The sequence below is a fragment of the Podarcis erhardii genome (assembly GCF_964252035.2).
Source record: "Podarcis erhardii genome assembly, chromosome: 8".
Taxonomy (NCBI): Eukaryota; Metazoa; Chordata; class Lepidosauria; order Squamata; family Lacertidae; genus Podarcis; species Podarcis erhardii.
In genome coordinates this window covers 66,003,435-66,031,044 of record NC_138499.1, presented here as the reverse complement: position 1 = coordinate 66,031,044, position 27,610 = coordinate 66,003,435, and the positions used below count along the sequence as shown (strand labels likewise).

General features: G+C 47.6%; 1 protein-coding gene across 5 annotated transcripts in view; it reads left to right on the top strand.

Annotated features, from left to right (window-relative positions):
• FARS2 (phenylalanyl-tRNA synthetase 2, mitochondrial) overlaps nt 1-27,610 on the top strand; it is a 210,955-nt gene that overhangs the window by 52,264 nt on the left and 131,081 nt on the right. For all 5 annotated transcript variants that reach the window (XM_081873106.1, XM_081873109.1, XM_081873108.1 and 2 more), the window contains 2 exons: nt 16,629-16,788; nt 20,798-20,929. In XM_081873106.1, the coding sequence (XP_081729232.1) occupies nt 16,629-16,788; nt 20,798-20,929 (292 nt within the window). The remainder of the gene's footprint in view (nt 1-16,628; nt 16,789-20,797; nt 20,930-27,610) is intronic.

The following is a 27,610-nucleotide window of genomic DNA, read 5'->3' as shown; positions in this document are numbered from 1 at the left end:
AGAACCACAGAACCTAGTTTCATGGGACTGGGACGCAGGGAGCAGCAGAACCACTTGCCCCATGGCAGAACGTCGTGTGTGTGTGTGTGTGTGTGTGTGTGCGCAAATGGAGGCTACTTTCAAAACTGAGTTGGAATGGTGGAATAAAAAATCTTGCTCAGGGTGCGACCAAGCCACCTGCTGGCTTAAAGCAAGTTTTTGGATCTTGGTGCTGCAATCAGAGCTAGTAAGCGCTCCTGAGTAATGCAAAGAGTATTCCTATTTCTCCACACTCTGGGCATGTTAGTTTCTTTGCCATTTTTATACCATCAACTTTAAAAGTACAGTGGTGCCCCGCAAGATGAATGCCTCGCAAGACGAAAAACCCGCTAGACGAAAGGGTTTTCCGTTTTTCGAGGCGCTTCGCAAGACGAATTTCTCTATGGGCTTGCTTCACAAGACGAAAACGTCTTGCGAGTCTTGCGATTTTTTTCGCTTTCCCCCGCCTTTTTCTAAGCCGCTAATAGCCGCTTTGCCGCTAAGCCGCTAATAGCCGCTAAGTCGCTAATAGCGCTAATCCGTTAATCCGCTAATAGGGTTGCTTCACAAGACGAAAAAACCGCAAGACGAAGAGACTCGCGGAACGGATTCTTTTCGTCTTGCGAGGCACCACTGTATAGATTAGAGACACATTTCACCTCTGTATTAATTATACTAGGAGTAAATGCTGGATGAGAGAGAACTTTCTTGGCACTGAAGAGAGTGGGAAGTGGTTGGATATTCAGTTGGGTTGGCTGCAGTGATGAACTGCTGAGCCTTGCATAGAAAACGGTTGTGTTCTTCAGCACGGCTTATGATGTGGTTAGCTTCTTGCAGGAAAACGAAGCTTTTCTTTTCTTTTCTTTTTCTTTTTTTACAGTCCAGAACATACTTTCTTAATTTTTTTTTATTTTTTTATTTTTTATTTTTTGCTTTTGGCTTGATTCAGCACACCAGTATTAAATGGGCACCACAGGACTGCACTATCCTCATAGTTTATATCTAAAAAGTGTCCGCATCGTCTGTCATTTTGTTTTGTTACAGAATGTAATAGGGAGATGATTTTTCTCGAGAGAGTGACTGAGATGTTATTGCTGAATGCTAACGTCTGATGTATTCTGCGGCAGTTTTGCTAAGCACTCAGCCAGGCAAATATGTTTCTGGAAGGGTTGCATGGAGGTCTCTTTGCATAACATTATGTTGCTTTCTTTTGTGAGCTGAGAAATAAATGTAGAGATATTTAACTTGCGACAAAATACTTCGTGAGAGTAAAATATGCAGAAAACATCTTTTTAAATATGTGTGTATACACATATATGTGTTCTTGAAATATGTCCCTGAAGTGTATCTGTTAGTTTTCTGGCTGTTCCTACCCTGAAGGCTTGTATATCTTTTATACATAGGGAGATGTGCCACTTGGGAATATATGAAGGGACCATAAGACCAAACGAAAAACACCAGCACAAGGACTGTTTGCTGAACTTCTGAGCATCTGCTCTGGTGCTTCAAAAACCTTGGGTGGCAGGTGGGGCTGTGGTCTAAACCACTGAGCCTCCTGGGCTTGCTGATCAGAAGGTTGGCGTTTCGAATCCCCACAATGGGGTGAGCTCCCGTTGCTCTGTCCCAGCTCCTGCCAACCTAGCAGTTCGAAAATACACCAGTGCAAGTAGATAAATAGGTGTGATGGCCTGGGATTCCGATTCTGAGGATGAACCAGAGGAATCCCAGCCTGCACAGGAGTCCCCGCCTCCAGGGCCGGCTGAACTGGGGCAAGGCCTAGATGCTGAAGAGCCTGCACCTGTGACAGAGCATCAGGAGCTGGCCCCAGGTGAAGCCCTTCTGGCCCCAGAGGGGCTTGACGACTCAGTGGCCACAGGTGAGCCTCCTCCAGGGCCCAGTAACCCTTCGGCCTCTCCTGATCTGCAGAGGCTTAGGGCAGAGAGGCGAAGGGAACTGGTTGCCCCCAGGAGGAGTGCTCGCCTTAAGGCCAGAGGAGGCGGGGCTCCTGGGGGTCGGGACCGCCCCCGGCCTTAGAAGAGGATAAAAGCCCAGTCAGCCTGGCCCCAGGTTGCGGGAGCAACGTCGTTGTTGGCTTTGGACCTTCCTGTGTTCCTGATCCCTGCTTGGCCTCCTGTTCCTGACTATCCGGTGTTCCAGTTCCCAGCTCGGCCTCCTGTTCCAGCGTACCTGTTCCCCGCCCGGCTCCCCGTCTTGGACCTCGCCCCTCTTCGTGTGGACTCTGCTTACACCCACGGTACCTTCCCCCGGGACCAGCACAGTTTACTCCCGCCTCACCCGCACTCCCCCTTCGTTGGGGTGCGTTCGGGAAGAGCCAGAGGCCATGGCTGACCAGGCGGCTGCGCTGGTGGCATTGGCCCAGGAAAACCAGGCCTTGACCCACACCGTTCAGCAGCTAAGCGATGTGGTTGCGGCGCTTCAGCAGCGGTTGGAAGCCTTTCCAGATCCTGGGGCCGACGCCCTAGCTCCAGGCAAGTACCCAGTGGCCTTGCCAGAGAAATTTGATGGGACCCAGGCCAGTTTTCCCATGTTCCTCGCCCAGGCCAAGTTGTACATTCAGGGGCGAGCCCGGAACTTCCCTGACGACCGCACCAAGGTGCATTTTTTAATCAGTTTGTTAAAGGACCAGGCGGCCAAGTGGGCTTTGCCACTGCTCCGGCAAGACTCTCCTTTGCTAACGGACTATGTGGGGTTTTGTAACCACTTAGAGACTGCGTTTGGTAACCCACTGAAGGAGAGCCAAGCCAATCGGGCGATTCGTCGGTTGAGACAGGACAAGTCCACAGCCGCCGCCTACGCCACAGAATTTCGGCTGTTGGCACAAGACTTGTCTTGGAATGACTCTGCACTACGGGACCAGTATCTTGAGGGACTGTCGGACGAGATACTGGACCAGTTGGCCATGATGGATCATCCCACCACACTGGATACCCTCATTCAGCGGAGCCTGCAGATAGACGATCGGTTGGAGGACCGTCGCCAGACCCGGGACCGCCAGCACTCCCGACTCCTGGCGCCAGTCCTTCCCAGCAGGTCCACGCCCACAGCCGAGTTACCAGTCAAGCCAACGCCGCTCGGGGCTGCGCGACCTCGGCTCTCCCCCTCGGAGAAGTCGCGGCGTCGGGAGGGGAACCTGTGCCTTTACTGCGGTGGGGGTGGACATTACTCCCGTTCCTGTCCCGAGAAGCTACCAGTCGCAGGGAAACCGCCAACCTCGGTAGTCGAAGGCCCTAGCAACGTGGGGTCCCAAACCATGCAAGAAGGGCCCTCACCAGTAGAATTGCGACATCTCATGGTACCGGTGCGTCTCTACCCTCCAGGTGGGCCCTGGATTCTTACCCACGCTTTGGTAGATTCGGGGGCAACCCGCTCCTATATGGACGCTGCCTTTGCCGCGCATCATCAGGTGCCACTTCAGAACAAACCAGAACCGGTACAGGTGGAGGCAATTGACGGACGGCTCCTGCGTTCGGGTGCCGTCACTCGGGAGACCCAGCCCTTGGTCCTGTGTCTCCAGCAGCACCGGGAGGTGCGAACCTTGGACATTGCCTCCATGCCCCGGTTCCCCCTGGTGCTCGGAATGGACTGGCTAGAGGCTCACAACGTTCAGATTGACTGGGTCAAACGGACCGTACACTTCCCAGATCCATGTTCCCATGCTCAGTCGCAGATGCTAGCGGCCGCACCCACGGAGGAGGCAGCACCCACGCTCCCAGCCGTGTACCGGGACTACCAAGACGTGTTCGAGGAACGGGGGGCAGACCAGCTGCCGCCGCATCGGTCTTTTGACTGCGGCATAGACCTCCAGCCCGGAGCGCCCCTACCGGTGAGTCGCTTATACTCTCTAACAGAGCCAGAGCGCGAGGCTTTGCAGGACTTCTTGCGCAAGAACCTGGAGCGTGGGTTCATTAGGCCTTCCACCTCGCCTACTGCGGCACCAGTGCTCTTTGTTAAGAAGAAATGTGGGGAACTCCGTCCTTGCCATGATTACCGAGCCCTGAACAAAATCACCATCCCAGACCGGTACCCCTTGCCCCTTATTTCGGAGTTGCTGGAGCGGGTGCAAGGGGCACAGGTGTTCACCAAGCTGGACCTCCGGGGGGCCTACAACTTGATTCGGATCCGAGCCGGGGATGAGTGGAAGACAGCGTTTGGGACCCGGTACGGGCAGTTCGAATACTTGGTTATGCCTTTTGGTTTATGCAACGCGCCTGCTGTGTTCCAACGCTACATCAACCACGTGTTCCAGGATTTGTTAGATAAGTACGTGGTGGTGTACTTGGATGACATACTGGTTTACTCCCGTGACCCGGCTCGCCATGAGGGACATGTCCGGACCGTGCTGCAGCGCTTGCGTGAGCACCGTTTGTACGCAAAGCTCAGCAAGTGCGAGTTCCATCAGCGGACTGTGGACTTCCTTGGTCACCGGCTCTCTCCAGATGGGGTGCAGATGGACCCTGGGAAGGTGGCAGCGGTTCGAGAATGGGCGGCACCCCGGAACCGCAAGGACCTACAGCGTTTCCTGGGGTTCGCCAACTACTACCGGACCTTCATCGCAGATTATGCTCATCGCACCACCCCGTTGACCCGGCTACTGCGCCCAAAGACGCCGTTTTCCTGGGACGAGGAGGCAGAGGAGGCGTTCCAGGGGTTGAAGGCCTGTTTCCAGAGGGCGCCGATCTTACAACATCCTGACCCCTCTCGACCCTTTGTGGTGGAGACCGACGCCTCCAGTACGGCTCTCGGTGCCGTCTTGTCTCAACAGAATGGACCTGAAGCGCCACTCTTGCCCTGTGCCTTCTATTCCCGCCAGCTCCTACCAGCGGAGCGTAACTATACTGTGTGGGAGCGGGAACTACTGGCCATCAAGGTGGCCTTTGAGGTCTGGCGCCACCATCTTGAGGGGGCACGACATCCGGTGGAGGTGAGAACCGACCACCGGAATCTGGAGTACCTCCAGACCACCCGCAAGCTAAACCAAAGACAGATCCGGTGGGCATTGTTCTTTTCCCGGTTCCAGTTCCGGATCCGCTATATCCCTAGCTCTCAGAACCAGAAGGCAGATGCCCTGTCCCGGAAACCTGAAGACAACGCAGACACGGTACAGCAAGCAGAACCCACCACGATCCTACCTCCAGCTGCGTTCCTGGCCACCCAGGAGGCGGAACCACTGCAGGCTCGGGTGCGGGAACAGCAGCGGGTCGACGCTTGGGCCCAGGAACGACTCCGGGAGCTGGCTGAAGGGTCCAGCCCACAGTATCCGGGGCTGGTCCTGCATCAGGGCCTTCTGCTGCACCACGGCCGTCTGTACATCCCGCCAGGGCCACTGCGGCTGGAGGTTCTCCGGATGGCCCATGATGCCCCAGCAGCGGGGCACTTTGGACGGTATCGGACCACCCATCTGGTCAGCCGTGAGTTTTGGTGGCCCCGCCTGAAGGCCGACGTGGCTCGCTACGTTGCTGGTTGTGATGTCTGCCGGCGCGCCAAGGGTCCTACCGGGCGACCCCCCGGCCTACTTCAGCCATTGCCAGTTCCACCGCGCCCTTGGCACACGGTTTCGTTGGACTTTGTAGTGGACTTACCCCCGTCTCGTGGCTGTACCTGCCTTCTAGTGTTCTCCGACCATTTCACCAAGATGGTGCACTGCACCCCCTGCCCATCTGTACCCACAGCCAAGGAAACCGCTCAGCTGTACCTTCAGCATGTCTTCCGCCTGCATGGCCTACCAGAGCGCGTGGTGTCCGACCGGGGCGTTCAGTTCACATCCCGGTTCTGGCGAGCATTACACCAGACCCTCGGGACAGAGGTCTGCCTCTCGTCAGCCTACCACCCACAGACCGATGGCCAGACGGAACGGGCGAACGCGGTGCTGGAGCAGTACCTCCGGTGTTACTGCAGCTACCAGCAGGATGACTGGGTCGACCACCTGGCATTGGCGGAGTTCGCCTACAACAACGCGGTGAATGCATCCACCCAGCAGACCCCGTTCCAGGCCAGTTACGGTTATCATCCACGGCTGTTTCCAGATGTGCTGCCGGCATCCGCGGTCCCGGCGGTGACGGAGTGGCTTCAAGAGCTCCAGTCCCAGCAACAGCTTTTGGTGGAGCAACTGCACCAGGCCAAGGAAGCGTACAAAGCCCAGGCCGACCGCCACCGCCAGGTGGGGCCGGAACTTCGCGTCGGTGACCTGGTTTGGCTCTCCACTCGCCACCTCCACCCCTCTCGACCTTCGCGGAAGTTGGACGCCCGCTTCACCGGCCCGTTCCCTATCGTGGACCAAGTCTCTCCTGTAGCATTCCGTCTCCGGTTACCCGCAACCCTGAAGGTTCACCCGGTCTTCCACAGGTCCCTGCTGAGTCCGGTGGCCCCACCCGACGAGTTCCACCCGAACCGTCCCCGTCCGCAGCCAGTGTTGGTTCAGGGAGAGCCTGAGTATGAGGTGGAACGCATCCTGGACTCCCGATACCGCAGGGGAAAGCTGCAGTATCTCATTGACTGGAAGGGGTATGGACCGGAGGACCGTTCCTGGGAACCAGCGGCCAACGTCCACGCACCTGCCTGCCTCCGAGAGTTCCATGCGACGTACCCCGGCAAGCCGGGTCCGGACCCTCGGTTGAGGGGGGGGCCTGGGAGGGGGGATGGTGTGATGGCCTGGGATTCCGATTCTGAGGATGAACCAGAGGAATCCCAGCCTGCACAGGAGTCCCCGCCTCCAGGGCCGGCTGAACTGGGGCAAGGCCTAGATGCTGAAGAGCCTGCACCTGTGACAGAGCATCAGGAGCTGGCCCCAGGTGAAGCCCTTCTGGCCCCAGAGGGGCTTGACGACTCAGTGGCCACAGGTGAGCCTCCTCCAGGGCCCAGTAACCCTTCGGCCTCTCCTGATCTGCAGAGGCTTAGGGCAGAGAGGCGAAGGGAACTGGTTGCCCCCAGGAGGAGTGCTCGCCTTAAGGCCAGAGGAGGCGGGGCTCCTGGGGGTCGGGACCGCCCCCGGCCTTAGAAGAGGATAAAAGCCCAGTCAGCCTGGCCCCAGGTTGCGGGAGCAACGTCGTTGTTGGCTTTGGACCTTCCTGTGTTCCTGATCCCTGCTTGGCCTCCTGTTCCTGACTATCCGGTGTTCCAGTTCCCAGCTCGGCCTCCTGTTCCAGCGTACCTGTTCCCCGCCCGGCTCCCCGTCTTGGACCTCGCCCCTCTTCGTGTGGACTCTGCTTACACCCACGGTACCTTCCCCCGGGACCAGCACAATAGGTACCACTGTGGCGGGAAGGTAAACGGTGTTTCCATGCACTCTGGTTTCTGTCACGGTGTTCCGTTGTGCCAGAAGCGGTTTAGTCATGCTGGCCACATGACCTGGAAAGCTGGCTGTGGATAAACACTGGATCCCTCAGCCTGAAAGCAAGTTGGGTGCCACAACCCCATAGTCACCTTTGACTGGACTTAACCGTCCAGGGGTCCTTTACTTTGACCTTTACCTCTAACACTTGTCCTTTGAGAAGGAGGACAGTTGCTTTTTATGCTGTGTAGGTTGTGCCTTCTACACACAGGAAGGATATTGCAAAGCCCTGTACAATTTGTTCCTCCCCCAGCTTCCAATATGCTTCCTCCCCCAGCACTTCTGGTTTAATACTAAAATATGATAATGTTCTTTTCTCTGATCTTGTGTAACCTCTGTTTTACTTTATTTGTGCAAGTGATGCTTCTGCAAAGGAGTGATGAAGAGTTCAAAAATGTGGGAGTATGTTAGTGGAAAGGAATGAAATATACTGTATTAGCCTTGCATGTTTTTCTCTCCCAGTGGATCTGTAATAAGTTGGCCACCTTTTCGTGTCAAATATCCCAGCACCTCAAACTGGACGACTCTGAAATGGTTCAGAGTTGTTTTTCCACTGTGGAAGGAGCTAGCTTCTTCCCTCATCCCCAGCCAGGCTGGGCTTAAGGACACAGTGACTCTGAATTTCTGCAGTGGCATTTCCTTTCTGATTTTTCAAGATGCTGCACTCCCAGGAATGTGCAAAGTGCCCATCTGAATATTGCATATTCTGCAAAAATAAATCTGTTTCTGGACATGTACATTTTTGTCCCTGACTGTATGTCTTTCTGTTTTGACAGTTGACAAGCAAAACAGCATTTTGAGCAGGAGTGTCGAGTTTTGACTGGTTACCAACCCCAGCAGTAGCTGATGGGATGCTGGGGCATGGGGTACACTTGACCTGCAATCATTGCATCACTGCTGCTTACTGGGAGAGGCGAGGTCAGCACAGTGCAGACACACTGGCAGAGCCAATGTGGCATTCCTGCTGGTGGGTTTGCACTGCATTGACCTCACTGCTACGTCTCCTCTCCTCATTTACCTTCCAGTAAGCAGCAGCAATGCAGGTCAGGTGAGCACTGCCTTAAGACTCCATCAGCTACTGATCCCTTGCAATAACTTCAGCCTGAAAGTTATATGTGCCATACTGAATTTCTAGTGAATGTTGTGTTTTTCCTTTTTGCAAAAGGCACTTCAGCAGCAGCAGGAACTGAAGTCACATGTAGAAGAGTAGGGGAGTACATTTGGGGGGAACACTGTTCCCTGCCTGCCTGATACAGACCTTCTAACTCTACCAGAAGAGTTTATATGGAAACCATGTCTTTAAAACTTGACTTTTTAAGGTGTGCTGCTTTTAAATTTAACGTGGTGTTCTCTCCGCCAGAGGGAGCTAATGCAAATTGAAGGTGTCTATTTCAGCAGCGAGATTCAATTAGCAAAAGTGAAAACATGCATATTGTGGACAGCTTGAGGCATATGTTTCAGATGATGCCAACCTTTGTGTAATCTTCTGGGAAGCTCGTCTGAGGGGATGTGGGAGAGCCCTTCTGATAATTCAGCTTCCTGTTGCTGGCTGCCTTCAGCATCTGATTATTTAGAGGAAGATGCAGACTTGCCATCTCAGAAGTGCACACTGGTGTTTACATAATAAAGATGCTTAAGATGAACAAAGTGAAACACGTATTTGTTGATTGACATGTTGCTGTTTCCATTGCTGTAACATGGGAAGAGGCGTAACTCGGTCTATATCCAGAAAGCTAAGTATACACTAAAGGGAACTGTAATGGTTCTAGGGGTTGCTCGTGCGTAAATCGGTGCCACACCTGGCTGGGTTGCCTGATTGAACCTTTTCTGTCTGGACAGCCACTCACCCGTGGCTGTCTCAATCGCTGGCAGAATCCGTCAGTGGACGTTTCTTGAACTTCTTCCAGCAAAGAAGCTCTTTGACGCCTAGTCTCTGCCTACACTCCCTGCACAGAAGCCTTCTGCGCAGGGAGGGTGTGGGCAGCGGAGGACCCGTGCTCTCCCCGCTGGTCTCCGGCGAGGAGTCATGGAGCCACCTCGCCGATTCCCCCATCTGCCCCCCTTCTCCACTGGTGCTACGCTGATTTCCTTCCCCAGAAGATGGGCTGCCTCTCCCCATCCCGGGACTCTCTCTGGAATCCCTCTGGAGCCCTCCCTCTCCCTCTGGCTCTGATGGCAGTTCCCTGACAGGAACTATGGAGGAAATGCATTCTCTTTAAGGTTAGGAAGAGATGCAAAAAGATGGAGGGGAAGTGGGCAACAGACTACTGAAGTCTGGCATTTCCTTACCCATCCTCAGATACAGGCCTGGTTTATTCGTCACAGTGCACCATGGTTTCCAATAAACCATAGTTTACTGTGGACTAGTAGCATGTTGCTCAGGCATGTCAGTTTCACAACTCCCCCTTCCAAGGAGGGAAGCAAACCACAGAGTGGCTGACTTAGCGTGACTTACAAACCAAGAAAACTACAAGCGGTAAGCCAGGAGCAAAATTTAGTTTCCATTCATGGTTTATGTGGAAAGGAACAAACCAGAAGTGCTGGTTTGCAAATCATGCTTTCCATGGTTTGTATCCTCTACTCTGGAAGGGGAGGCGTGGTTGCACTTAGCATGTATTGTGGTTTATTTCAGGATATGACTTATTGTGACATGAGAATGGGGACCAGAAACTGCCAAAGCAACAAACATGCATTCTACTTTGTTCAGCTAGAAAGTTGGTGATGTTGGAGTAGCCAAATGCTTTCCCTTTTCTACCTGAGATAGGTTTGCCCCCTTTTGGAGTGCCAAGGCATGTGTGTGTTTCATAGCTGTTCAAGAAGCATGGTTTCAGCAAGTGAAGCTGTTCTTAGCGCATGGGCTCTCTTCAGATATCACAGCCCCATCAATAGTGAGCGGGCTTTGGGTTTGTGGGCTCCTTTCAGCTCCCCCCCCCCAGTCCCATTCCCACACCCACTGTTTGTGATCCTTGTAACTTGCCATGATGTCTGATCATGTCAAATTTGGGTTACTGTAAATTCTAACTTGTGGTTTCTAGTTAAACTGCTTTCAGGGTCTGGTTTGGAGGTAAAATGATGGTTTGCCGTATCTCAGTTGGGATGTAAAGTTGTGATCCTCAGTGTGATGGAAGGAAGTGAAGCACAATGGGATGGGGCAGTGGTTGTCTCTAGCTTTGCCCATGATTGCCATAGAATCAGTGATCATCACATGATGTAATTTCTACTTGTCACCTGACTATTAAGTGCTTTTGAGTCCTGCCAGAAAAACAGTTGCCAGCCTTGTTCACAGTTCTCTAACGGCCAATATTCTTCTTGTTATTGTTGACTGGCTAAATGATTCTGATTTGTTTGTTTGTTTTTGCTTTCATTCTGCTCTTGAGTAAAGGCACCTCTGCCACCTTCCACATTTTTTCCACCAACATTTCAGCCTTAGAATCACGCCTGAGTGGAGGCCACCAGCGCTTATACTTTGAGGCTCAACATAAACAGCAGACAGAAAAATATAAGTGGGGCCCCCTTTAATTTCCTAGGAGTGTCATGTCTTTAAGCTCCACACACCAAAATTGTCAGTATGGCTTGATAACTGAAAATTCAGTATGCATTTCTTTGAAGAAGTGTGGATGATAGTTGATTGTGTGACAAACGTTTCTGTATATCAGTGAAATAAATGTAGGGAAGTATGAAATTAATACCCATCAGTGTGTTAATCATAGACTAATAACATTTTTAATTTGTATATTCTGCCCCCCTTTTGAAAACCAGCTTCACTATCCAAATATGTTGGTTGGATTCATACAATATAAACAAGCTCAGCTTTTTCCACCTGGTAGCTTGTGGACTGAAGGGCCCAATGATTACACCAAGAGGTGATGTGATGAGCTGTCTAAAATAATTTGTGTTGTTTTCTTCCCAAACTAAAACTCCCCACTGTAAGCAGCCCAGGGTACTCCATTATTAACGCATCGACTTTAGTATCCACTCATTGACTGACAGTGCAGGGGCCAGGGTGTGATCTTACAAGTTTTATTGTGTCAGAGAGTGATTGTGATGGCAGGAAGTGTTCTTCTTGATGCACAAGTTCCACATTAGTGTCATTATTAATCCATCAGTTTAGAGGCTGCAGTGCATTTGCAAAAGAAAAAGAAAAAAGGGTTGGTCCAGACTAAGTGGATTTAGAGTATGGATTCTCCTCCTTTAGAGGAAGTTTGGCACAACTGCATACACAAGGCATTTAATCATTGGGGAGGGGGGAACCCTAGAAAATGGCAAAACTTTCTAACTGACTATTAGAACTTGGTGGGGAATTTGAAGCCAGGGGCCAGGGGCCACACAGCTTCTCCTCCAGGCTATATCTCTCTCACCAGCCTTCATTTACATCCTCCTTTTCGCCTGGATGAAACATCTCCTTGAACTATGATCGTGCCTCTTGCTTGCCTGGTTGGAGAATAAACAGCAGTGTGAGTGTGTGCAGAAACTAGTCTGTGTGTGAAGGTTGCCCCGCCACTCTGGGCGGCTTACAACATATATAAACACATAACAAAACATTAAACATTAGAAAACTTCCCTATACAGTGGTACCTTGGGTTAAATACTTAATTTGTTCTGGAGGTCCATTCTTAACCTGAAACTGTTCTTAACCTAAAGCACCACTTTAGCTAATGGGGCCTCCCGCTGCCGCTGCGCTGCTAGAGCACGATTTCTGTTCTCATCCTGAAGCAAAGTTCTTTTTTTTTTTTTAAATAATTTTTATTAATTTTCATAAACAAAAACACACAAAAAAACATACACAAACAACACATGACTTCCCCATACCTCCCCTTCACTGCACCCTTGTTTCCAATTTTTTAGCAATCCTTCATTCCATTTTTATATTTAACTTCCCTCAGGTTTTCTTAACTTAAACATTTACAGCTGTAATTCTCTGTTTCTTACCCCTTGACATTTTATCAGTCTGAAATTTTACAGCAGTTCTTAAGATATATTTTGAATTTTTCCCAGTCCTCTTCCACTGTCTCTCTCCTCTGATCACGGATTCTGCCGGTCATCTCTGCCAGTCCCATAAATTCAGTCACCTTCGTCTGCCATTCTTCCAGAGTAGGTAATTCTTGCATCTTCCAATACTTTGCCAAAAGGATTCTTGCTGCTGTAGTTGCATACATAAAAAATGTCCTATCTTTCTTTGGTACCAATTGGCCGACCATGCCCAAGAGAAAAGCCTCCGGTTTCTTTGCAAATGTCCACTTAAGGATTTTCTTAATTTCATTATAGATCATTTCCCAGTAGGCCTTAATCTTTGGGCAGGTCCACCAAAGGTGGTAGAAAGTTCCTTCACATTCGTTACATTTCCAGCATTTATTATTGGGCAAATGGTATATCTTTGCAAGCTTGACTGGGGTCATGTACCACCTATAGTTCATTTTCATTATGTTTTCTTTCAAGGCACTACATGCCGTAAATTTAAGGCCTGTGGTCCATAACTGTTCCCAGTCAGCAAACATAATATCATGACCTAAGTCTTGTGCCCATTTGATCATAGCTGATTTAACCGTTTCATCCTGTGTATTCCATTTCAGCAACAAGTTATACATTTTAGACAGATTGTTAGTATTGGTCTCTAACAATTCTGTTTCCAATTTTGACCTCTCCTTCTGAAATCCTAGTTTCCTGTCCTGCTTAAAAGTCTCATTTATCTGATAATAATGTAACCAGTCTCGAAGCTTGGATTTTAGTTTCTCAAAGCTCTGTAATTTAACCTTTTCACCATCATATTCTATAATTTCACAATATTTTGGCCAATTAGAGTCCATGTTAAGTTTTTTCACCGCTCTAGCTTCCATTGGTGACAACCATCTGGGTGTTTTACTTTCCAATAAATCCTTATATCGATTCCAAACATTATACAAAGCTTTCCTGACAATATGATTTTTGAAGCCTTTATAAACCTTTGCCTTGTCATACCATAAACATGCATGCCAGCCAAAATTATTATCATACCCTTCCAGGTCTAAAATGTCTGTATCCTCAAGAAGTAGCCATTGCTTCAACCAGCAGAAAGCTGCTGCTTCATAGTAAAGTCTTAAGTCCGGCAGAGCAAAACCCCCCCTATCTTTTGCATCAGTCAAAATCTTAAATTTTATTCTGGGCTTTTTGCCCTGCCAGACAAATTTGGATATATCTTTCTGCCACTTCTTGAAACAGTCCATCCTATCCAGAATTTGTAATGTCTGAAATAAAAACAGCAATCTCGGCAATACATTCATCTTGATAACAGCAATTCGGCCTAACAAGGAGAGTCTCAACCTAGACCATATGTCAAGATCTTTCTTAACTTCCGACCAACATTTCTCATAATTATCTTTAAATAAATTCACATTCTTAGATGTTAAATTCACCCCCAGATATTTCACTTTTTTTGTTATTTCCAAACCAGTTTCCCTTTGGAAACTATCTTTTTCCCCCGTCGTTAAGTTTTTTTCCAGCACCTCTGAAGCAAAGTTCTTAGCCTGAGGTAATATTTCTGGGTTGGTGGAGTCTGCAACCTGAAGCGTATGTAACCTGAAGCGTATGTAACCCGAGGTACCACTGTACAGGCCTGCCTTCAGGTGTTCAGACAAAGGTTGTACAGTGGTACCTCGGGTTACATACGCTTCAGGTTACAGACGCTTCAGGTTACAGATTCCGCTAACCCAGAAATATTACCTCGGGTTAAGAACTTTGCTTCAGGATGAGAACCGAAATCGTGCTCTGGCGGTGCGGCAGCAGCAGGAGGCCCCATTAGCTAAAGTGGTGCTTCAGGTTAAGAACAGTTTCAGGTTAAGAACGGACCTCCGGAATGGATTAAGTATGTAACCAGAGGTACCACTGTATACTTATCTCCTTGACATCTGATGGGAGGGTGTTCCACAGAGTGGGCACCACTACCAAGAAGGCCCTCTGCCATGTTCCCTGTAACTTCACTTCTTGCAATGAGGGAACTGCCAGAAGGCCCTCGGGGCTGGATCTCAGTGTCTGGGTTGAACAATGGGGGTGGAGACGCTCCTTCAAGTATACAGGGCCGAGGCTATTTAGGGTTTTAAAGGTCGGCACCAACACTTTGAATTGAGCTAGGAAACGTACTGCATTGAGATGTATTGTTATATTTCTCTTTAAATTATAACACTATGCAAACATTAGGCACACCTGTGTCCTCTTTTTGTGTGTGGCAGTGCATAACATTGCATAACACTCCCCTGAGCAGGACCAGCCCACTCATGAGGCAGGGTGAAGCCACTGCCTTAAGCGGCGCCCCCGCATGCACCCTGCCTGCCCCACTGACTCCTCTGCCGCCAGAGAAGTGGCGCCACCATTGGTGCTGATTTCCAGCAATATCTTGCCAGAATCTTGTGAGATCTTGGCGAGATCTCACCGGAAATCAGTGCTGGCCGGAGGCGATGGGCTGGGCAGCAGGCAAGGTGGCACTTCCCACTTCATCTCAAGCATCAAAACGGAATTCACTGCCTCTGCCCCTGAGATTGCGGGAGAAGAGCTGCAGTCGTGGGTCAGCTGTTCGTCAGAGAATATTACTTGCTGTCGATCTGCTCCTTGATATGTTGTGTCCCACAACATAGCGTGGAAAGCTCCCAGATTATAGGAAAGGATAGGAAGTAGCGTCACACTCTGATAACATGCAGGATTCTGTAAGGCTTCAAAAAATGGCAAGGATTCGGTGGTGTGTGTGTGTCATATCAATCTCAGAAGAGACATGTCCAGGCTTGCTGCAGCAGGATGAAAGGCAGTTGGGCTTGTATCTCAGGAGTTTTGATTTAGCAGGGAGAGAAGCTAATTGGATAGGTCTTTGAAGTCCCCTGATCAGGAAACAGCAGTTAGGATCAGCAGGTAGCACTGTGTCATCTTGGCCCCCCTTTCAACGGAATCAGCTAGGTTAATTCAGGCAAAAATGTAATAGTGGGGTATGCTAATGCAGAGTAACTACTGCTACTCCCTGGTCCTGAACGCATAACATTGCATAGCACTCTCTGGAGCAGGACCAGCCCACTCATGAGGCAGAGTGAAGTCACTGACTTAAGCGGCACCCCCGCATGCACCCTCTGCCCCTGAGATTGCAGGAGAAGAGCTGCAGTCGTGGGTCAGCTGTTTGTCAGGGAATTTTACTTGCTTCTGAGGGCAATGAAACAATCGTTGAGACGGCTAGAGCGCCGGTGGCAGATAACTCATTCTGAATCTGACCAGACATGGGTTAGAGCTCAGTGTTGAGCCTACCAAGGGCTAGGTTGAAAGAAGAAATTGCTTCCTGAATGAGACCACAGGGGCACATAGATTGACTGCATTTTAAAAAGCAAAGGCATTTTTTGGGGGGTGGGGAATAAATTACTGAGCTTGGGTTTGGAATACCTTGGTTTAAATCGCTGCTCAACTCTGTAGCTCCTGATTGCCCCAGGGCACATATTTCTCTCTCCCACTTTCTCTGAAGCCTACCTTGCAGGTAGGTTGTGATGATTAATGCATTTTTATAGCAGTTTTGTGCACTATCAGGAGAAGAAGAAGAGTTTGGATTTGATATCCCGTTTTATCACTACCCGAAGGAGTCTCAAAGCGGCTAACATTCTCCTTTCCCTTCCTTCCCCACAACAAACACTCTGTGAGATGAGTGGGGCTGAGAGACTTCAAATAAGTGTGACTGGCCCAAGGTCACCCAGCAGCTGCATGTGGAGGAGCGGAGACGCTAACCCGGTTCCCCAGATTACTGTACGAGACTACCGCTCTTAACCACTGCACCACATAAGCACACTCTGGTTATTTTCGGGATTTTCTCTGCATCTTCAAAGGCAGGACTAGGGAACTCCAGATGTTGTTGGGCTACAACTCCCTTCAACCCCAGCCAGCATGCTTGATTGTCAAGTATGATGGGTGTTGTAGTCTGGAAACAACTGGAGGGCCACAGGTTCTCCACCCCTGCAGTCAGAGGTTGAGGGACAGTTGCTAAGAGTGTGAACTGGGAAACCTTCAATTCGAACAACACTTGTCTTGGAATGAACTTGCTGGAATGAGACTTGAGTGGGAATGAACTCACTGCGGAATGAAAGTCTGTGAAATGCAACAGCAATTCATATTTAAAGTATCTAAAGCGAAAATGCTCGACCTTAACTTCACAGGTCAGTTTGTAAAGATAACCCATATAAAATATGCAAAGTGCTTTGAATATTCAGAAAGGGCTGTACCGACACTGAGATTGTTTTCATTCTTTCCTTTTTCTTTTTTTGAACAGCTATTCAGCAATGTGGGTGGTGGAGAAAGCTTCTGCTTGTTTGAACAAGGCCACCGCACACCCCACAAGCAAGAGACGCACACCATGGAAGCAGCAAGGCTCATGGAACACAGCTTGAAAATGGCGTTGACAAAACTTGTGGCTCATCTCTTTGGTGATGGTAGGTGTTTCATGCGCTGGTCCTGTGATCCTGCTAACGTCCCAACATACTTGCAATGCTGTATGCTTCCTTCAGCCAACAGCAGTTGAAATGGTTTAATGCAGCAACGAAGGCATCAGTGCTGACAGCATCCCTGGAAACACCAACTGCTCCCCAATCTCAGTGTTGCTCACGAGTGATGCCCATTTTATCCATCCCTGGAAAACAATTGAAGCATTGTGACAACAGGCTCATTGGCTTGTATCCGATGTTAGTCAGGCTCAGAATAGACCCATTGACATTAATGGGCATGATTAACTAGGGTCCACTAATTTTACTGTATCTCCTAACCCATTTTTATGATATCACAGCACCCAGACGATACCTTTTGCCACAAACAATTCATGCTCTCAAGAATTGTGCTCTTTAGCTTCCGACACCCCTCCTCCTCCTCCTCCTCCTCCTCCTCCTCCTCCCTTCTCCCTTCTCCCTTCTCCCTTCTCCCTTCTTCTCTGTTTGACCATTCATTGTTTTCCCACCACCACTCCCTGGGTTCTGAGTCGTCTTCCCTCCATGGCTCCCTAGCTAGTTTCTCCCACCATTCCTTTGCGTCTAACCACTCCATGACAATATCAGGGGCAGAACATTTCCAGCATCTCTTATGTAGGGCCAGGATAGATTTCTGTCTGAAAATCTGGAGAGCCTTTGTCCATCAGCGTAGACTGACTGGCCAGCCTCAGCCAGGATGGCCAGTCCTCAGGAATTGTTACCATAGAATACTGGACTCTGCTCTGAGACCCAGCAAAAATCTTGTATTCATTGCTGACATAAATATCTATCAGGGAAACACAGTTAGTGTTAGAATTCATGCAATATGTTGGCACGTTTGGAAGCTGTTAAAGAGAGTTATTTTTAGCAGAAAATCTAGCAAAGAATGTTGTAATTAAAACTCCTACACAAATAATAAGGTGTCTAACAGTCCTTTTTTACTGTCAATAATTTTCCTGTTTGGGGTTTGTATGAATATTTGTCGTTTTTGCTTTATACAATCAACCCACGTCACCTCTCTGTTTTGAAACTCACTTTGTACATGAACCTGGATAAAATGTATTGGGTTTTTGTGTGTGCAAGCTGATGACAACATTACACTGAAGGTAAACAGGGCAATAAGCAATCTTTCCAATGGCCAGCAAAACAGGGACTTTTAAACAGTGGCCTCATATTTGTGGGGTGCGATAAGACAAGCTTCTACTGTACGATGTTTAAATGGCCTCTGAAGATTCCTCTCACCTGGTTTTAACTGGACTGATAATTGCAGACTGTTTTTATTATGCTTTATAATTATGGGCTGGTTATGTGTGAGCTTTTCACGGGAGTTTTTCCTTGCTGTATCTGGAGAAGCCAAGGCGGAGGGTGGGGGTGTAAATCTGGACCCTTCCGCATGCAAATCATGTTCTCCAGCTCTGATCTATGGCCCTTCAAAGCTTTTCCCATGCCCTCACTTTCTCAGTAATCTTGGCAGCCGGTAAGGCCGGTGTTATCCAGCTGAGTCCAAAATAATAGGGACTTGCCTAAGGCTGCCTCCCTTGTAAATACAATGCTGGATAATGGATTGCCATTCATCCGTACTTCTTTTAATATGTATAGAAATGTAATTGATCTTCAGCAACATGGCAAAGCAATGTATACTGCAAAGCGTTTGTGGCTTTCTCTCGGATTTGTGCTCCCTACAAATTTGATGTGTAGTGTCACGGTCATAATGTTTGTTTATTTTAAAAAAATACTTGCGTACCACGATTTCATTAGGAAAAAACCAAGGCAGTGCTGTTTACAACACACACACACACACACACACACACAGAGAGAGAGAGAGAGATTAACATCTTATAAAATTTAAACTTACAGATCACCTGCTAACTGCTACAAAAAATATTATTTTTCTTAATTGTCTGCATATGCCTGGCTAAACGGTTGGAGTTAGGATTGAGGAGACTCATGTCCAAATTCCCCACTTATTGGATGACCTTGGGACAGTCACTATCTGTCAGCCTAACCTACCTCACAGGGTTGTTGTGAAGATGAAATCAAGGTAGAGGACCATGTATGCTGCCTTGAATGTCTTGGAGGAAAGGAGAGGTACAAATATAGCAAATAAACAAATCATCGAAGAACATCTCATACAGCACTAGACCAGGAGCCACTCGAGCAAAAAATAACAACAACCTTCTTGATAAACCTTTGTAGTCACATTGACCCATTAATTATTACCATGCACCTTTACCTGTTGTTCCTATAAATCCTGTGTTCCTATAACCCGTGTCCTTCCAAATGTTGCTGGACTTCTAACTCCCATCATTCCCTGACCATGGGATTCCTTCCAGTAGCACCTTAAAGACCAACTAAGTCAGTTCTTGGTATGAGCTTTCGTGTGCATGCACACTTCTTCAGATACACTGAAACAGAAGTTTCCAGACCCTTCTATATAGTGAGAAGGTGGGGAGGGGTATTACTCAGAAGGGTGGTGGGAATGGGTGATTGGCAGATAGCTGTGATGAGCCTGTTGACGACTCTTAACGACTGCAATAGGTCTTACAGGAAAAAGCAAGGGGTGAAAAGGTGAAAAATGGCTTTGTCATGTATAATGACAACAGGCTCATCACAGCTATCTGCCAATCACCCATTCCCACCACCCTTCTGAGTAATACCCCTCCCCACCTTCTCACTATATAGAAGGGTCTGGAAACTTCTGTTTCAGTGTATCTGAAGAAGTGTGCATGCACACAAAAGCTCATACCAAGAACTGACTTAGTTGGTCTTTAAGGTGCTACTGGAAGGAATTTGTTTTGTTTTGACTATGGCAGACCAACACGGCTACCTGTCTGTAACTGACCATGGGATGTGTTGCATAGGAGCCAACTCTGAGGGGTCATGTGGGCTTCAGCCCCCACATAGTTAATGGGCATTCCCATTCAGGTCTGTGTGTGTGTGTGTGTGTGTGTGTGTGCTGTGTCATGTGACCGATTATGTGGGGCGGGGCTTATCTGGGCCCCCACAATAATTTATTCAAATTGGCACCCCTGTTGTGTTGGTTGGGGGCTGATGGGAACTGGAGTTTCACACAGATCTGCAAGTGCTGTAAACATACTGCATACAGCAAATATTTGTTTTGCTCTTAAGCTGCTTTGGACTTCAGGTTACAGACGCTTCAGGTTACAGACTCCGCTAACCCAGAAATAGTACCTCATGTTAAGAACTTTGCTTCAAGATGAGAACAGAAATTGTGCGGTGGCGGCGGCGGCAGCAGGAGGCCCCATTAGCTAAAATGGTACCTCAGGTTAAGAACAGTTTCAGGTTAAGAACGGACCTCCAGAACGAATTAAGTTTTTAACCCGAGGTTCCACTGTATGTAACTTTTCATTTAAAGCAAAAAGTATGGGGCCCGCCCCCAGGCCCAAGATGGAGAATGGGCTTGCAGGGGGAAGAGCCCTCCCCACAAAAGAATAAGGATAAGTTTCAGTTAGTAGAATAAGCAATTCTTAATCTCAGGGTTGTGGGTTTGAGTCCCACGTTGGGCAAAAGATTCCTGCATTGCAGGGGTTGAGCTAGATGACCCTGGTGGCCCCTTTCCAACTCAGTGATTCGATGATTCTTTATCTCTGGGGAGCTGTTAGTCATTTCAGGTTACTGAGCCCAACAGAATTACCTGCTTTGCAGGAAAATCTTGTGCTCATTTTCCTGCCATGCCAGGTGGTTGCTGCAGTTTGACAAGTGATTGATTTGGTTTTAAAGGGTGCCTGAGTTGCCCAAAGTATTTTTCCTATTAGAAAAGGCATGAGTGCTCCCCCCTCCCCCACAACGACTCTTCACAATATCCAAGCTTTATTGCCTTGCACTCACAAAAAGGGCTGTAAATTAGTTGGCTTTCTATTTGTTTTCTTTGGCTTGCAGTAATTGATGTTGCAAGTTTTGCTAAGGGTGGGAGAAGCAAGCATCTTAATCCCCCCCCTTTTTTTTTGCTTCTATGGCACAGATCTGGAGATTAGATGGGTGGACTGCTACTTCCCATTTACTCACCCTTCCTTTGAAATGGAGATCAACTTCCGAGGAGAGTGGATGGAAGTCTTGGGATGCGGAGTCATGGAGCAGCAGCTAGTGAACTCAGGTATGAAAAACGCCTTGGCTTCATCGACATCTCTATTAGCACAGGCTTCCAGCGCAATCAGTCTCACGTTCCAGCATGTTGCCTCTGCTCGTAGCACATGCTCGCTGTACACCCACAGATCTGCATTAGTAGCAGTGCCTGCTAACAGCTCGGAGACAGAGAGCAAACACAGCGAGGTTACCGCATTAATTGGTAAACCAGAAACTCACACCTCAATCCCAATTATGCACAGTGGAGTGGGAGGGAGCTCGTTTTGTTTTTGGAGGCGGAATCATGCACAGATTGTATTGTCTCCAAAGAAGTGTGAATATCCTTGGGTGTGACACAGGGTTGCTCAGCTTTGGGAAGGCTGTAGAATCTCTGCAGATAGTGTCAGGACTCAGTTTGAGCAAGGACTCCTTTACCAGAAAGGCCAGTTTTTAATGTAAGAGGCTGGACCACATAATTATTTCATCATCATCAATCTTTATTACCGTCCAGAGACCCAACAAATTGTTACAAAGCAATACACAATACACAATTCATACAGCCTACGTGGCCTTCATGGATCAGAAATCAGCATTTGACTCCATCCCCAGATCCCAGCTATGGTCCAAATTAAATCTGATTTTGCAGGACAAATGACTCCTCTTTCTTATAAAAGCCAACCCTAAAAACCCTGTACAATGGAACCAAACTGCAGGTCTGATGCGGTCGGCAGGGACAGTTATCGAACAGCACTGAGATGACTAGGGGGGTGAGACAGGGATGCATTTTGGCCCCCACATTCTTTTGTCTATTCTTAAATGACCTAGAAGAGAGCTTAATGGACCCAGATGGACACCTTCCATTGGACCTCTATTGGTCTGTCACCCCCCCCAACTGTATTACCTGGGTTATGAAGGCGCCCTAAAGACATTAAAGCAAAGATTATGGGATAATGCACACAGTGACTTGCGATCTCGATCACACACTGTAGTCTGCTGGCAGTAGGAGTACAATATGGGCATTTCTTTAAGTTAACATCTTACATTAAAAACCTGACAGTACTAAACTATCGAAGGCTTTTCACCAAAGCCAGACTAAACGTCTTTCCTTCTGCAGCGTTGGATGGTAGGTTGAGAGGAGTTCCCTACCAGGACAGACTTTGCTCGTGTGCTCAAGACATCGATTCCATAAAACATAATTATTTACCTTTACCCCAAGAAGGCTTCCAGAGGAGCTTGCAGTTGTCGTCAGGCTTACAGTTTAAAAGATGACAAAGAAAAAGAGATCAGGAGAGAGGCAGGGGAAAGCAAGTTGAAGCGCACTTCTTAAAGATGCACCATTTGGGATAGAAGCAGTTCAAATAGCCTGATGGTTTAGCTGCCACTTGGTGTATACCAGAAGGCGTATCTCAGCCTGGACACTGAGATCCAGCACTGAGGACCTTCTGGCGGTTCCCTCACTGCGAGAAGTGAAGTTACAGGGAGCCAGGCAGGGGCGTGCCCCTAAAATTTTGCAATCACCCTGGTAGCACCCCCCCATGCTGCGCCACTGATCAGGGCACATACCACTCTACTCCATATTTTCAAGGTTTCAGGAAATCCTAAAGCATCCTTAAGTTGTCACTGTTTGGCCAGCTAGCAGCTTATTTAATGTGTCGGTTAAAAAAAATGACAAGGCACTGAAAAAGTTGCCAATAAAGGTCTTTATATTAACACACATGCACAAAACATTATGACAGATTGAAGTTGAGCATTGGAATCTTATTAGCTGTGCTTCTTCCTTTTTTAAGTTACGAAATGCTTGCTTGCCTTGGGAGTGTGCCTGTTCAAGCAACGGTTGCCTTGTTCCCTATACATAAGCAATAAGAGGAATATGGTAGGAACATGGAGGGTAAATCAAAAGGCACAATCCCGGTCCCCAGCGAGTTTGAAACATCAGAGCATCGTCACATGTAATTTATGATGAAAAGAGTTTGTTCCTTGGAGGGAAACCTGAGGACATTTCAGGTTTCAGTGAAGTCTCCAGACCTTTTGAGGTTTCTGGTTTTGAACGTTTAGTTTTGAGTGAAGAATTTCGTTGCACTGTTTTATGTCTTATAGATTCTTTGTCGGACCTCTTATGCTTTGTGTTCCGAAAGATAATGCCGCACAGAAGAGTATTTTACTGAGAAACCTTTCTTTGATTTGTTGAGAAACCTTTCCTTGATTTCACTTACATTTGAATAGAAGTGTGCACTGAACCGCTGAAAAGTCAGAGAAAGGGAAGGGCAAAAGCTTTAGCAGGTGTCACTCTCTTCCGCCTCTGATTTTCTTTCTCTTTGGGCTTCTTGGTTAAAGATTCTGCAACCCTTGTGTCTCAATTCCTAGAGTGTGATTCAGCTTCCTCTCTATCCTATGCTTGAAAGTGAACTTTTCAACACATGGCTCAGGCCTATAGTGAAATTTGGAACTGCAAAAAGTAAAATCTGTTCCTTGGCCTGCTTTCACACACAACAACCTTAGCATGATGAATGTAGAATATACCTGACCATGAGAACTAAGCAACTGGACACCCTAATGTAGCAGCTTAAGCCTAGTTTTAAGTTTATAGTGGTACCTTGGGTTAAGAACTTAATTCATTGCGGAGGTCCGTTCTTAACCTGAAACCGTTCTTAACCTGAAGCCTCCCGCTGCTGCTGCGCCACCAGAGCACGATTTCTGTTCTCATCCTGAAGCAAAGTTCTTAACCCGAGGTACTATTTCTGTGTACGCTTCTGTAACCTGAAGTGTATGTAACCTGAAGCATCTGTAACCCGAGGTACCACTGTACTCAAAAATAAGCTCCACTGTTTTCAGTGGTGCTTACTCCCAGGCTGTGCTCTAAACCACTGAGCCTCTTAGGCTTGCCAATCAGAAGGTCGGCGGTTTGAATCCCCGCAATGGGGTGAGCTTCCATTCTTCTGTCCCAACTTCTGCCAGCCTAGCAGTTCGAAAGTACACCTGTGGCGGGAAGGTAAACAGCGTTTCCGTGCGCTCTGGTTTCTGTCACGGTGTTCCGTTGCGCCAGAAGCGGTTGAGTCCTGCTGGTAGAAGAATCAGGAATTATCCTTTCAGTTGTTCTGTACTTTATAGAGGCTCCAAGGGCATCAGGAGCAGAGATTGACCGTGGGGATGAACCCTCAGCTTAGGAGGAAGGGTGTCCATTGCCATTTTGAATGAATTTGTGGGTTGTTCGTGAATAAGTGAAGCATGAAAAGGATTTCACTTTTTCTTCTCATAACAGTTTCAGAGGTTGGTTATTTGTAACATCAATGTGTTGTGGCACATTACAGTGGTAAGTCGGGTTACAGACGCTTCAGGTTACAGACTCCGCTAACCCAGAAATAGTACCTCAGGTTAAGAACTTTTCTTCAGGATGAGAACAGAAATCACGCAGCGGCGGCACGGCGGCAGCAGGAGGCCCCATTAGCTAAAGTGATACCTCAGGTTAAGAACAGTTTCAGGTTAAGAACGGACCTCCAGAACGAATTAAGTTTTTAACCCGAGGTTCCACTGTATGTAACTTTTCATTTTAAGCAAAACAAAGAAAATTGCCCTGTCCTCTTCCTTTTCTGGACGGAGACATGTTAAAACTGTTGATGGTATGAGCATGGAGAGTTGGGTGCACCCGGTGATACAAAATTTTAGAAAACATTGGCATGCAAAAAACGAATGGAAACGAGAGAGAAAAAATGTTGAATGAGGTAAATGTAGGTGATTCTGTAATGGGACATACCTTTCAGACTGCAAGCTGTTTTTTTGGCAATATGGAGCATGCACAAGCCCAGAGATGTGTCTCATACTTTGAATACCGCTAGCACTTATTACAGGCTGTCTATAGCCTTTGGCATGGCTCATGTTGTCTACTAATGGTAATAAAATGACCCTCAGGATGGCTTGAATTGCACACCCTTGCGTTAAGCAATTTTCAGTCTGAAAAACTGAAAAACGTGAAAAACTGTCCATCACGCAGAGTAAGTAATTAACCAGTAGCTAATGGAAAAGGCATGCTAATGTTACCTTGTAGGCATAATTTTACTTGTTTAATTTATGAATCTGTTCCAAATAAAATTTTGGAGAAGCAGTCTTTTGAAGCATATATCAAGCTGCGGATTGTGTTTTAGAGAAAAGAGCTTTTAATGCTTATGTCTTCTTTGCAGAAAATGTCTTATGAGTTGCACAGATGTCATGCAACAGGTGAGGCAAATAGCCTGGTTCATCTTCCCAATAGCAACGTCTCTGTGTTTGGAAAATGCAATTATTCAATACTACTGCAGGGATTTTGAAACAAGACATTGCATTGCTGTCGATGAGATTAACCATGTGTGTTAGGCCTGGCTTTGGTGAATTTGGAAGAGTCCATGAAGCTCAGTTAGCAGGCAGTCTTGAATGTGGGGCACACCATTCTGGTGATGGCATTTGCAAAAAACAGCTCAGGTTGACTGGGCTGGAGAGGTCAGTAAACAAATAGTTGTGTGTATCACCTATGTGACTTTGACTTGATCTTCAGCAGAGTCCTAAAAGGGAGTGTCAGAACTATACTGCTTATCACTTGAATGTAAGGGTGGACAGAAAAGGAAGGCATCTCTTTCTTGATCAGTAGCACAAAACAAAACGGGGTGGCAGCTGGTATTTGTTCTCTTTTATTTGAACAAAATCTCTCTGAAGTAGTAAATTCTGGTTATCACCACGTGGGGACTCCCACATAAGAAATATTCACTGTGAGCCACTGTGAAGGACAAATAGTGTCAAGGGCACTTGAACGTGTCAAAAAGTAAAATGCGAACCAATTCTTAAAGTTGTTCATAGATTTATAGTACGTTTTTAAGACTTGCCTGTCAGGCTGTCTGTATGGAAATGTGATGTGTGAATCAGCTCTTAATTTCTTTCTAAAATGGCTGTGACAAAACCAGAAGGGAAAAACTTCGTTTGATAAATTAACACCTGTGCCACAAAAACCTGTCATTTTGTTGATCATTTCTTAGATTTCTGGCTGAACAATGAGTTGTTTTTCAAGGCAAAAACAAAACTGTGAGGGAAAGTTTTTCGGCAGCGAGCCAGGTGTAGTGATATTTCTCACATTAAGTTTCTTATTTCAATGTATTGCCTACCCAAGGGCTGAAAGAGAATGTCATGTGGTTTTGCCTCAGAAGAAGTGCATCATGGGTGTACAAAAGAGAGAGGGGTGCGGAATGCCCTCTTGAGGGTGTTACACCTGTCACTGTGTGTTGGCATATACACTATGCCCAGGTATGTTAGATAGTGATATTTTCAGCTGGTTGTATGCTTTTACTTCTCAACTGCATTACACTGTTGGCTTGCTGTATAAGATGTTTGCAACTTTAAATATTTTTGTATACTAACCTGAAATCCAGGTTTGCATGAAGGGATGGTTTATACATTTAAAAAATAAATATCAAGGTCTGTTCTGCTAGTCGAAGAAAGCTCCTGCTAGGACCGCAGGGGACCCCCCCCCACTCCTTCCATGTACCCTCTGAACTTTTTCTAAATCTGGTATGGAGAAGTGGGAGAACCCACAGAACAGTGGGCAGGGGAGGACAGGGAGAGATTGTTCCACCAGGCAAGCAGAACCAGGCAAGACAGAACCGTCTCCTTAGCATTGTGTTGAATTCCACCCTAAAAACGTAGATGCATAAGACTCCAGTCCTAACGCCACTTAGCTGGGAGTAAGCCCCAATGGAATCCAGCAGGACAAAGTGAGTGAGTAGATAGGATTTCCTCAATAGGATTTTTCTCATTTGTCTTCGAAGAGTTCCCAATGTTACCAGTTACACCGTAGTTCTACAACTGGCATGGTTAGGCGCTGCGGCCCACCTGCCCTTCTCTGAGTCACGTTGCTTCTGCTTCTTGGGGGCCGGAGGTGGAGGGGGAGCAGGGAGAGGTGGCAGTGAGAGTGGTGCATTGCAGACTCAGTGGCACGAGTGCCGGATTGGTTCTGCTGGTGCATTTGCACTGTGCCAGCTTCGTCGCCACTTTGTCGCTCCCCCTCTACTTTCTGGTAAGCAGTAGCGATGTGACCGACAAAGAGATCAGGTGAGCAGCAGCAGCAGCATCCTACCATGTCATCCACTCCTGGGTATTTCCTGTGCCTTGCATACAGGAGGTCTCTGATGCAATCTCATATATATTCAGTGAAAGGATCTTGGGCAATGGGGCTGGGAAATGCCTCTGCCTGAGATGTTAAGAAAACGGCTATCTGCCAGAGAAAAATGGGACCAGTAAAGAAAAAGACAGCTTCATATGTTTCTGTATGTTCCTGCTTGCTCCCTCTTCCCAGTTCCTCCTCCTCCTCTGGTTCTCTTTCTTCCAACCAGACCAAAACCCTTTATCTTCTCCAGCTTGCCTTTAAACTTGCACTTAGATATTGAATGGTTAGGCTGCCCCATTTTCTTTTTCCCTTTTCTTTTCACTAGCCAGCCTCTTAACCTTGCCCAATTATCCTCCACTCACCTCCATCACTCCTCTTCACTTAAGGCAGTGGTTAAGTTGGTGGCAGTGGAAGCTGTGAATGTTTGTGCTCTCCCACTATCTGTTGCTCATAGCTACACCCACATACAGTGTGTTAAAAACATATGCATCATTTGTTTTCGCCTTCTCCTTGTAATTTGTCTTTATGCCTATATTTAATTTGCCGCTGAGATTTTTTTTTTGAGCTCGCATTTTGTCTTAAGAGAAG